General features: G+C 37.6%; 1 protein-coding gene across 1 annotated transcript in view; it reads right to left on the bottom strand.

The window, feature by feature from the left end:
* Positions 1 to 866: 866 nt before the first annotated feature.
* Positions 867 to 13,402, bottom strand: part of LOC150086115 (U6 snRNA-associated Sm-like protein LSm4) — a 54,517-nt gene continuing 41,981 nt past the window's right edge. Inside the window, exon 5 of the mRNA XM_090373721.1 lies at positions 867 to 1,242. Within this exon, the coding sequence (XP_090229847.1) occupies positions 1,151 to 1,242 (92 nt within the window). The 3' untranslated portion in view covers positions 867 to 1,150. The remainder of the gene's footprint in view (positions 1,243 to 13,402) is intronic.

The raw sequence follows: 13,402 nt of genomic DNA, 5'->3' as shown, positions 1-13,402 counted from the left end.
GGATGTAGATCAGCTGGAACAGATGCAGAGAAGGACAATCAGATTGGTCAAGGGAACAAAAGAGTGCTCTTACCTAGAAAGGCTTCAGTTCTGAAAATGGCATTTTTGACACAAGGGAGATGCTGAGGTGTTTAAATCCTTGAAAATTGGGGAAGCTGAATGACACACACACAGGGGCGGGACATGTTTGGAAGTTCGCCCTCAGTCAGCAGGTGGTTGATTGTTGGAATATGCTTCCATATTGTTGTGGATAGGTTGAATAAATTCAAGCGAGAACTAGACAAATTCTTGGAAGGTACAGATGGGTGAACTGTTTTTTTTTTTTGGTTAATGCTATATAAGTTTGCATCACTTGCCATTACTCTACTAACACTAGAAGCTCTTGATTGGCAAATGTATGATTTGCACCAATAGCTAGGCAAATGGCCACTATTGTATAAGACAACCCATCAGAGCCCTTGGTTTAGCACAGCTATAGAAGAGTACAGAGCCATAAACTAGTCTTGATCATATTATCACATGGTACAGATGCAGCAGTAAATCAGTCAGCTTGCCATGTTGTGGCAGATAAGCTACCTTAAGATGTTTAGTTTCAGGAATGCTATCTGAAAGTATTTTAATATTAAGAAGGAATTTAAAGTATTGTTTTGTGCACTTTAGCACCCATCAGACCATTACTGAAAATGGTGCCCTGCTGATCTTTTATACTCTTTACAACAAAAAGATCTTGAATATATTTTTTACCTGCAAAAATGTCAAAAGCTCTGCATATGAAATTCAAAATAGTCTTTCCATAGGAATATCAATCTATTTCTACATAGAGAAAAAGAATACCTTTTTTTTTAATCAAAATTCAAACGCTCCAATCAGTAAGTTATTTTTTATTGAAACCAGCATCACATTTTGAAGGAAATTCTTAGTGCCACCAATCCTCTTCTTAGAGGATCTATACATTTTTGCCTTAAAATGTAAGGCAAACTTAAATTAGCTCTATTCTAAACAAAAACAAACTAGGAAAATTATCAGTTCTGTGAAAAATGTGCAATTTCTGCACTAACATTTTCTTCAAATGAGTTCAAGAAAACTTCTCTGCAATTATTTTTTTCATTGCAACTAAACTCTTCAGATCAATAACCTAGAAATTAGAAGTTCATTTATTTGGTTTTGGCCGTCCCATTCCACGGCCCTGAGTAGAACCACCCCGTGGAGGTCCACCACGTCCACCTCTAGCACCAAAGGCACCTAAAGGGAAAAAAAAAGGAATATTTAACAGAGGGAGTAGATATCTAATTAGAGAATTACTAATATACACATACTACTTCCTTTATTATCAGAAATAAAAGTTTTTAGCATATCATTGGTGGTGCCATCTAACAGGCTATCAATTTTCTTTATTGCTGAAAAAAAAAAAAAAAAACAAAAGTTCAGCACTTTTCTGGGAGCATACTAATTCTTGCTCTTTTGCTCATGGATTTCAATGTTTATTTAACACTATTTTCACAAAATATTAAATTTTTGCACCTGCTATTTTAATTGCAAACAAACTTAATTCTTCTAAAAATAAAGGAAATATTAAGTGCATAATATTGGCATGCGGTGTATTTCTGATTATACTTCAGATACTGAAAACTTTGTTACAAGTTTTGTTTATAGCATTCCTACTTTTAACACAGATTTAACACAGATTTCTGATCCAATGGAACAATGTATTTAACCTTTAGCACTTCTGCTTTTTTTTTTTTTAAAACAGCAAGTAGGAGTATACCCAGATATAACCCTCTTCATTATTATAGAATTGAAATAAAGTGGTTGAAATCAGATTAAAATTCACACTTTACCTGTGTTCAATTTCAATCAATTGTTCTCACTGAAGACCAGGTATCTGGTGCTAAGGTTTCAGCTTTTTTTTTATTTTAGAGAAAAATACCAATATTCTGGTTAAGTTGCTAAAAAGTTCAGACTGAAGGTGCCAAAAAGTACTGCTTTATAAACTCTTCAAAAATCAATCTACCAAAAATATGAAAAATTATCCTATAAAAAGGCTAATTTTCTTTAGTTCTTTTGGGCTAACCCCCAAAGAAGGGGTTAAAAAAATTTGCTGAATTTACTGGTACCTATTTTATACAATAATCCATCCACACAAAATGAACAGAACCATAGCAATAACACAACTGCCTGATAATGTAAATAAGTATAAGTTGCAATAATGGCAGTGCCTTTATTGCAACTTACACTTGGCACAAAATTGTATTCAAAAAATTGAATTTTTGTTAAATATAAGTGGCATGATGTAAGTTTATGCAAAAATCAATATTTTTTGTTAATTCAGTTTTTAATATAACCTTACTATTTTTCAAAGAACAATTTATCTTGTCTGGGCATAGTAGTGGTGGTGGTGGTGGTGACATGTGAAAGCATGTGTATGAGCTTATGCAGCATCAGTCAAAAAAAAAAAAAAAAAAACACCATTCCCTCCAAATGCCTGTCCAGTTCCACCTTAAATTTATTCAACCTATCAACTTCCACAATGACAGATGGCAGTTTGTTCCAGCAATTAACCACCTGCTGGCTAAAGGCACATTTCCACACATCTATTCTACATCTGTCCTTTCTTAATTTAAATTTATGCCCCCTTAGGTTTGTAATCTGAAAAAGTGGAAGGATCCCATCAGAATTCAGCATCCTCAACCCATTCAAGGCCTTATATACCTCAATCAGATCACCGTGCAGGTGCCTAGTCTCCAGCCACTGCAATTTGCAGAACTTAAGCCTCTCTTGATAAGAGGATCCCTTCATTCCCCTCACCAATCTTGTTGCCCTCCTCTGTACACACTCAAGTAAATCTACATCCTTCCTAAAATGAGGCCTACAGACCTGTAAACAGTACTCAAGGTGTGGCCTGACCATTGCCTTATACAGAGGGATAATCACCTTTTCCCTGCTAGCAAAATTGCTATATATCATTGACAAAACCCCATGACCTGCCCTGGCAGTCTGTCTGCATTGCTCAGAAAAATTTCATATCTGCCTGCACAATTACTCCCAGATCTTTTTCATTTTCTACCACCTTAAGTGTAGTACCACACAGTTGGTACGTTTCTCTAGGGTTCTACCCTAGAGAAACGTACCCATATGCAGTACTTTGCATTTGTCAAGGTTAAACTTCTGTTGCCACTTCTTAGCCTGTCTGCCGAAATTATCTAGATCCTGTTGCAGTAGCACACTGCCATTAACAACCCTGCCAACCTTTGTATCATCTGCAAACTTTGACATTAAGCCTGATATACCTTCATCAATATCATTGATAAATATACAAAACAACAGTGGACCCAACACTGAACCCTGTGAGACTCCACTAATAACATTAGTCCACGAAGAGCAGCGCCCATTGATTACCACCCTCTGTCTTCTCCCACTTAACCATCCTTTTATTCGTTGTAGCAACTTACCCTTAATACCATTCTGCTCCAATTTGGACAATAGTCTTTCATGCACAACAGTGTCAAAAGCTTTCCCAAAAATCCAAGTATATGATATCAAAATTATTTTTTGCATCCAGTTCCTTTGTAACCCCTCATAATATCCTATCAAATTTGTCAGACAGGACTTTCCCTTAACAAACCCATGCTGTGTCTGAGTTACTGCAGCAGTCTTGTCTAGATGATCCTGCAATGCATCTTTAATCAGTGACTCCATTATTTTACCCGGAACAGAAGTTAAACTAACTGGTCTGTAATTACTCGTATCACCCTTCGATCCCCCTTTGTGAATTGGGGATACATTTGCACATCTCCAGTCTGTGGGAACCTCCCCTGAGTCTAAGGATGCTCTCATAATTATGGCCAAGGGTTTGCTTAGCTGCTTTGCCACCTCCTTTAATATAACTGGATAGATACCATCCACCCCAGGTGCTTTTTGTATGTTTAACTTCAACAATTTCTCCTCCACTTTGCTCTCAGTTATTACAAAATCATTAAGTATCCTGCTACAATTTGATAACCTTCTGCCATTTTCAAACCTTAATAATTCCTCATGTGTGAATGTAGATGCAAAATACTCATTCAGTTTGTTTGCTGTCTGAGAAGGATCATCAACAGTAGAACCATTGATGTCAAGTGGACCAATCAGATTCATCCCCTTCCTTTTAGCGTTTATATAAGAAATTCTTGCTGTTTTTCTTAGCATCTTTTGCCAAGTATTTCTCGTAATCTGGCTTCGTCTGCCTAACCTCCTTTGTGACCTGATTACAGACTAGCTTATATCTGGCATAGGCTTCTGAGTTGCTTGATAATTTATATGCATCCCATGCATTTTTCTTCTGTTATGGATCTCATTAGTTCATTTGATAACCATTTAGGCATAAACCTTGAGCAGTATTTCTTAATAGGTATGAAACTTTTAGTAGCTTCCCACTTAGAATTTACTGTTGGTAACACTGTCAGTTTATCCCACTATACAGAATTTAAAAAAAAAAAAAAAAAAAAAACTGAGACCACTGTACTCACCTTTACGGAAGCAAAAACCCTTTCCTTTACTCCTGATGGTAATTATATCTTTAAGTAAATCTCACATCAATACACTGTAATCACTGCCACCTAGTGGTTCCTTTATCTGCAAATTCTTAATACACGAATGATCACTGCTGATAACCAGATCAAGAGTATTACTCTCTCTGGTTGCCTCTCTAACATGCTGCTGCAGAAAACAATCATCCAATAAATCCACAAAAGTCTGACTAGTGTGTGAGTGACCAACCACATGTTCCTGTCAATATCTGGGAAGTTAATCCCCATTATAAGCCATTCTGATTTATTGGCCCACTATTTCTCTGTATAATTGTTCATTGTACTCATTCGAGTCATTAGGCCTATAACACACTCCTACTCTTATTTTTCCTTTCGCAGTGCTTATGTTACACCAAACTGACTCAACAGTGCATTGTTCATCTATATCAACTGGGTGCACTTCTTTTGATTTTGTTTTTCTTAATTAACAGCATAACACTTCCTCCCTTTCTATACACATTGTACTCCAAATTCCATTTCTGCATTCCTTATATCTGTGTGACACCACGTCTCTGATATCCCAACAATATCTGCCTTTGATGTCTTGACCAACACTTTAAATTCATTTACTATAATTCTAGCATTTGGTATACATGCTCCTATTCCTAGTTACCCTAACACATCCCATATACCTACCTATTTCAGGATAACTGCCATCCGTCCCTGAAACCCCCAACACCCCTCGCTCCAGGTCACTACTTATTCTAATAGAAGTTGTGCAAGAATCACCTTCACCTCTTCCTACAGCTACTGTTAAACTATTAAGTCCTTGTATCCCCCAAGCTAGCAGTTTTCCGATCCACCTAACGCTGCCTCAACAGCATCAGCAAATATTCTTGCACCCTTTCTATTTAAGTGTATCCCATCCCCGTAGAAGCAGTCTCTTCTGTTAACAAGTACAGACCAGGCTGAGAAAAATTCTACCCCTTGAGCCTTGCACAATCTTTAAGGGCTAAATTAATCAACAAGGCTCTCATCATATACTCCCTCCTATTGTGTCTGGGCAGAATTGCAGACACTTTCAAATTCAACCCTAATTCTCAGCTTTTGTTCAACAGTGATCTGTACTTGTTAAGTAATTCTGTCGGTCTCCTACTCTTAATATCATTAGTGCCAATGTGTACAACTATCACCTTTTGTGCCCTTAAAAGATGTTATCCGCTCTACAATGTCATCAACCTTTGCCCCTGGCAGACATACCCTGGTCCTGTTCCACCTATCCTTTATACAAAGCATGTTATCAATTTCCCTGACAATAGAGTCACCAACAACTATTAGTTCCTGTGGACTAGCACATTCTGCCTTGGGGGTTGCCACTGTGTTGCGTGATGACCAAATGCAAGCTCTGGCGTTGATATGGGCAGCTGAGAGCCTGATGGGCCCCTCAATTTAGATCTTTCGAGGGTATCCACCCTGTCCTTCAAACTCTCATATAGGCCCATAACAATGGCGAGTTGCCTGATTTCCTTACACCGTGCACACACAAAGACATCCCCCATGGCAATATCATGTTCCGTTCCAGAGAGTTCGGCAAACATTTCACAAGTTGCACATTTTTTTAGGCTGTTTCGCGTTGGAGAATCGCCCGCCCTCAGTTCTCCCAAGTCACAGTACTCCTGCCACTTTGTGCCCGTTGCTTTGCTGCTCTAGTTTGGAGCATGCTATTTTAAATTAATAAGATTAAAAAATTAAATGTTAATACTATGCTATCTAATAGAAACAGTGAAGCATATTAATCTATATAATTATGCGTTAGAGCTACCTGGCTATCTGAATGAAAAATTTGAATTCCCTACCACTATATACAAAAACAATGGCTGCAAGATTTGAACGAAATAATTGTTTTATGTAAATTAAGTAGTAATCCACAAAAACTATCTAAATTAAAATAACCAGCATAACTATAATTCTATGTATTAAGTACAATATAAAATAACAATTATGTAAATAAAAAGGCAAACATCACTTTTTCAGAGCCTGTAACTCACAGCTGTAATTTTTAAAGAGAGTCAGTGCCCTCAGAGTCATAATTAAACTAGATGCAGACAAATTAAACGCGACCAATAATAATCTTCATTCTCCTAGATATTAGTACAGAAATTCTACAATTTATAAATATTAGTCCTCAGAACCTGTTCATAAAGTGGGAGAATTTCTGGTATATAATTTGAGGATGCAAACCAAAATTTTTGCCTGTTCATGTGTATCATTGATGCTATATTTGAGGCAGGGATTCTCAATGGAGCAAAAATTGGTTTTTGGGGGGCAAACCCATTGTAATACACCATGGGTATTACAATGGTTTGTTGCCATCCAAAGTTCATCAATACCCAACAACATCCTATTCCTTAATATTTAATTTCTCTCATTGGGTTTTTCCACTGAGACATCTGATTTTTAATATACAGATATTATATTAGGAATGAGAAATTGATAAAAAGGAAGATGGTGGGCATGATTTAATTCATGCCACCACTGCTTGTTTAGACATTAAATGTCTGAGTGCTTTCAGAGGTAATGTCTCACAATTCTTGGCATTTGCACCTTTCTGACAGCTGCTACCTTGGTAGTGGTATGGTTTTATTCTTTTGTTTCATTGGTCAATATGAGACATGGATGGGATGAGGAAATGATAGCATTAGCATAGGCATTTGATGCAAGAAAGCAAGCTTATGCAGCATCAGCCAAAAAAAAAAAACTTCCACTTCACCCCTCCGTTTGTTCGAAATACCTGTCCAGCTGAGCCTTAAATTTATTTAGGCTATCAACTTCCACAACAAGGGATGGAAGTCTGTTCCACCAACCAACTACACGCTGGCTAAAGGCAAATTTCCACACATCTATCCTGCATCTGTCTTTCCTCAATTTCAATTTATGCCCTCTCAGGTGATTATTCTGAGCAAGAGGAAGAATCCATCAGCATTGAGCATGCTCAAACCATTCAAGGCTTTATACACCTCTATCAGATCACCTCGCCGGTGCCTAGTCTCCAGACACTGTAATTTGCAAAACTTAAGCCTTTCTTTGTAAGAGCAACCCTTTGTTCCATTCACTAATCTTGTTGCCCTTCTTTGTACTTGTTCCAGCAGCTCTACATCCTTCTTGAAATAAGGCCTCCAGACCTGTATACAGTACTCAAGGTGTGGTCTCACCATTGCCTTATACAAGGGAATAATCATCTCCTTATCCCTGCTAGAAAATTTCCTGTATATCATTGACAAGACACCATGAGCTACTCTTGCAGCCCTCTGCATGCTCAGAGAACTTCATATCTGCCTGCACAATTACCCCCAGGTCCTTTTCATTCTCTACCACTGTCAGTGTAGTACCACAGAGTTCATACATTGCTCTGGGGTTGCTGTTTCCCCATATGTAGTACTTTACATTTGTCAATGTTAAACTTCATTTGCCATCTCTCAGCCCAACTTTCCAGATCCTGTTGCAGCAGCATAGCGTCTGTAGTGTCCTTAATAACCCTGCCAACCTTTGTATTGTCTGCAAACTTGGACATTAAGCTTGATATACCATAATCAATATCATTTATAAATACATAAAATAATGGACCCAACACTGAACCCTGAGGGACTCCACTAATAACATTAGTCCATGATGAGCAGTGTCCATTGATTACCACTGTCTTCTTCCCCTCAACCATCCCTTTATCCATAGCAGCAATTTTCCTCCAATGCCACACTGCTCCAATTTGTGCAGCAGTTTTCCTTGTATCAAAAGCCTTTCTAAGATCCAAATATATAATATCAGAGTTATTCCCTGCATCTAGTTCTTTTGTGACTGCATCATAGTATCCAATCAAATTGGTCAGGCAAGACTTTCCCTTAACAAAACCATGCTGTGCCCGAGCTATAACTGAAGTCTTGTCTAGATGATCCTGCAGTGCTTCTTTAACCAGTTCCTCCATTAATTTTCCTGGAACAGGAGTTAAACTCACAGGTCTATAATTACTTGTCAGCCTTTGATCCTCCTTTGTGAATTGGGGTCACATTTGCACATCTCCAGTCTGTGGGTACCTCCCCTGAGTCCAAGGAAGCTCTCATAATTATGGCTAAGGGTTTGCTTATTTCCTTTGCTACCTCCTTTAATATAGTGGATAGATCCCATCCACCCCAGGTGCCTTTCTTTTGTTTATCTTCAACAATTTCTCCTCCACTTTACTCTCAGTTATTACAAGATTATCTAGCTTACTGCCTGAGTTGAATACACCTCTGGCATTCCTCTCGCTGAATAACTCAGCATGTGTGAATGTTGATGCAAAATATTAATTTAGCATGTTACCTACCTGAGCAGGATCATCAACAGTCAAACCATCAATATCAAGTGGACCAATCTGATTCATCCCCTTCCTTCTAGAGTTTAGATAAGTAAACTCTTTGCTGTTTTTCTTTGCATCCTTTGCCAAAGATTTCTTGTAATCTGCCTTTGCCTGCCTAACCTCCTTTGTAACTTGGTTACAAACCAGCTTATATCTATCATAGGTTTCCATTTCACCCATTAATTTATATGTATCCCATGCATTTTTCTTCTCTGCCATATGTCTCATTAGTTTATCTGACATCTATTTAGGCCTAAACCTTGAACAATATTTCTTAGTTGGTATGTAAAGCCTAGTAGCTTCCAAGATATGTTCTTTGAATGCTTCCCATTTTGAATTTGCTGTTGGTAACATCATCAGTTGGTCCCACTGTATAGAATTTAAATACAGTCTCAAACCCTCATAGTCACCTTTACAAAAGCAAAATCCCTTCCCTTTACCCCTGATGGTATTTACATCTGAGTAAATCCCACTTCGGCACACTGATCACTGCCACCTAGCAGTTAATTTATCTGCAGATTCTTAATGCATGAAGAATCAGCTACTGATAATCAGATCAAGAGTATTACTCCCTCTAGTTGCCCACCCAAACATGCTGATGTAGAAAACAATCATCCAATAAATCCACAAAAGCCTTGCTAGTCTGAGTAACTAACCCACAAATACCAGTCAATATCTGGGAAATTAAAATCCCCATTATAAGACTCTCTGATTTACTGGCCCACTATTTCCCTGTACAGTTTCTTATTATACTCAGTCATTAGGCCTATAGCACACTCCTACTCTCAATTTTGATCTCCCAATGCTTATGTCACACCAAACTGACTCGACAATGCACCGTCTAGTGATGTTGACTGGCTTCACTTCTTTGGATTTTGTGTTTCTTAACTAATAGCATAACCCCTCCTCCCTTCCTATCTTCATTGTACTCCCGAAATTCTAGTTCTGAATTCCCTATATCTGTGTGACACAGTCTCTGATATCCCAACAATATCCGCCTTTGATTTTTGGAGCAATACCTCAAATTCATTTACCAAATTCCTAGCATTGGTGTACACACAAGTATACATGCACCTGTTCCTATTCTTAGCTACCCTAACACAACCTATGTGTTTACTTGTACCACATGATATTTCAGCGGTCTCTGAAATATCCTGCATCCCATTTTCCAGGCCACTGCTCATTACAATAGAAGCAGTGCAAGAATCACTTTCACCTCTGCCAGTGGCTACTGGCAATCTATTCATCCTTGTATCCCCAAGCTAGCAGTTTTCTGACCCACCTAACACTGCCTCGATAGCATCATCAGATATTCTTGCATCCTTTCTATTTAAGGGTATCCCATCCCTGTAGAAGCAGTCTCTCCTGTTAACAAGTACAGACCAGGCTCAGAAAAATTCTGCCCCTTGAGCCTTGCACAATCTTTCCAGGGCTGAATTAATCAACAAGGCTCTCATCATATACTCCCTCCTATCATGTCTGGGCAGAATTGCAGACACTTTCAAATTCAACCCTAATTCACAGCTTTTTTTTTCAACAGTGACCTATACTTGTTAAGTAACTCTGCCGGTCTCTTACTCTTAATATCATTAGTGCCAACATGTACAAATATATCACCTTTTGTGCCCTTAAAAGATGATATCCGCTCTACGTCATCAACCTTTGCCCCTGGCAGACATGCCCTGGTCCTGTTCCACCTATCTTTTTACAAAGCATGTTCCCTGTTTCCTTGACAATAAAGTTACCAACTACTAGTTCGTTTGGGCTCAGCACATTCTGCCTTGGGGTTTGCCGCCGTGTTGCATGATGACCAAATGCAAGCTGTGGCATTGATGTGGGCAGCTGAGAGCTTGATGGGGACCCTTAATTTAGATCCTTCGAGGGCATCCATCCTGTCCTTCAAGCTCTCATATAGGCCAATAACAACACAGATGTCGCGTGATTTCGTTACACTCCTTACATCGTGCATACACAAAGACATCCCCCCCCCCATGGCAATATCATGTCCTGTACCTGACTGCTCCAGAATTATGCAAGCAGTGCATTTTAAGAGGCTGTGATTCAGAGGGCAACTGCCCCCTCAGTTCTCCCCTGAGCCACTGCACTCCCACTGGCTTGAGCCTTTTGCTTTGCTGCTCTGGTCAGTCATGATTTTGATTTAATTTCAATACAAAATTATAACCCTAAACTTGTATCCCAACACAGTTATAACGCTATATTTTTCAGTATTATCTACTAGTTCCATTTATATAACTTCCATATAAAGTTATGTATTAATTAAGTTATGTTTGTAATCTAAGTCATTATATGTATTTAGTTAAAATAACAATTTAATTGACAATGAAGTTTAACAGATTTTACTGATTAATTGACAATATTATATACTATAATAGGCTTACGCTATCTAGTTCGGGATATAACGTGTTGTATAAAAATGGCAGCAAGTTACGAACAGTAAATCTACGGACACAAGTATTAAGTTCCAAATCTCGCTGTCTCAATTCAGAATAAACTAAGGATCCTGACTAGGTCTATAAGCTACTAATAGAAAATAATTTGATGTAACAATTGGTCAATAAAGCGGCTAAATATGGCTAAAAAACTTCTCGTTCAGCAGAGCTGCAACTTGTAATACATGGATTTGATACCCTTACCGATACTTTTATGCAATTACAAGGCCGAGTAAAGAATAAATACATCAGATTAATCACAAAATAATGCTATACTACAAATCAAAAAAGTTTTAGAAAAACAATTTCAAATCAATAAATAAAAAATCTGCTTAGCAGCTTTGAACACTTCTGGCTCCCACTAGCCTTGTCAGCAGACGAGGTTGATATTGAACCTCTTCAGCAGACAAGGTCAAAATTGTGTTGATAATGAACAGTATGTGAGGCTTCTTTAATATACAGAAGTCAGATGGCTTTCTAAAGGAAGCTAAGATTTTTAAAAAGTGAAGGAGACAGATTTAGCAAAGACTAGCAAGCACAAACATTATATGGCTTGGATTTTTTGAACTAATGAATAACTTCAAGGGAAATTAAATACGGTGATAGACTGCAAATGCATATTAAAAGCATTCACTGAAAAACTGGAAATATTTGAAAGCAATTTAATGAGAAAACAATTTCATGGTATGCAAGAGTTAGCTGAAATAAATGAATTTCTTGTAGAGAATGACCTTAAGAATTATTCAGATCATGTGTTCTTTAAAAGAAAAATAGATTTTCAGATTTATTTTCTTTTGAAGTGAAGCCATGTATGTTAGATCCAATTGGATGTGATGCCAGGTCTGGCTAGTGAAGAAATTCAACTCATTGAATTAAAATATAACAAAGAATGCAAATATAAATTCGAAAAAAGGTGGAATGGCAGAGTTGTGGGGATCAAACTAAACTTGTTTATCCAACAATGTGGTATGAAATGGCCTAAGTACTTCTTTGTTTTCCAACATCTTATATGTTGGAAGTGGTTTTAGTTAATATTTCAGTAAATAAAATATTAAAAAAGAAATAAAGAATTCATATTTTCAAGAGGAGACATCAGAATTAGACTTACTAACATCATACCAAACATTGAAGTTTTAGCTAAAAAGCATCAGGCCCAGGGGTCCCACTGAATAAAAAAAGTAATGTATTTTCTTGTTTAAAATTTCATGGGGGCAATTAGAAAAAAAAAAAAAAGTCTAAAAAAAGCTCTTTAGGAGGCAATAATTAAAAAAGGTTGAGAAATGCTGATTTAAAGTACGCACTAATCTAATAGTCTAGTGAACTGAATCTAGGAGAAACAAAGTAATGCAGCATTTATGTTGTTGTAGTAGTGGCATGTGATGCAAGAAAGCAAGTGTATGAGCTTATGCAGCATCAGCCAAAAAAAAAAAAAAAAACACCACCACACCATTCCCTCCAAATGCCTGTCCAGTTCCTCCTAAAATTTATTCAACCTATCAACTTCCACAATGACAGATGGAAGTTTGTTCCAGCAATTAACCACCCACTGGCTAAAGGCAAATTTCCGGACATCTATTCTACATCTGTCTTTTCTTAATTTGAAAATATGCCCCCTAAGGTTTGTAATCTGAACAAGTGGAAGGATCCCATCAGAGTTTAGCATGCTCAACCCATTGTTTGGGAACAATGCAAAAGCTATCATTCCAAAATCTTGCAACAGCCTGACAAAGTTCACTAGATTTGGGAATATGTACTCTTAATTACTGCAATTTATTTTAAGTTGCCTTTCTGGAATTTAAAGGAACCTACAACTCTCCTAATGTAGCAAACACAAACAAGGCTATGCAAAGCAGAAACAGGTTGAAGAGTGTGCAAGAACTAGCAGAACATCTCAACAAGGAGTTAAGCCCACTTAATCACATGCCATTTCAGCAATTTACCAAAGAACCAAGCCTTAGCCCTATATATATATGTTGATATAGTGAAAAGAGGAAAGAACAAAGGCAATGAAGGAGAAGGGCACATACTGTTAGGTGGTGGCAGGGGAGAGACAAAAC

The sequence above is a fragment of the Mastigoproctus giganteus genome, chromosome 5, assembly GCF_048544385.1.
Source record: "Mastigoproctus giganteus isolate SK-2022 chromosome 5, ASM4854438v1, whole genome shotgun sequence".
Classification (NCBI taxonomy): domain Eukaryota; kingdom Metazoa; phylum Arthropoda; class Arachnida; order Uropygi; family Thelyphonidae; genus Mastigoproctus; species Mastigoproctus giganteus.
Note: the sequence above shows the minus strand (reverse complement) of the source record. Positions and strands in the feature narration are given on the sequence as shown.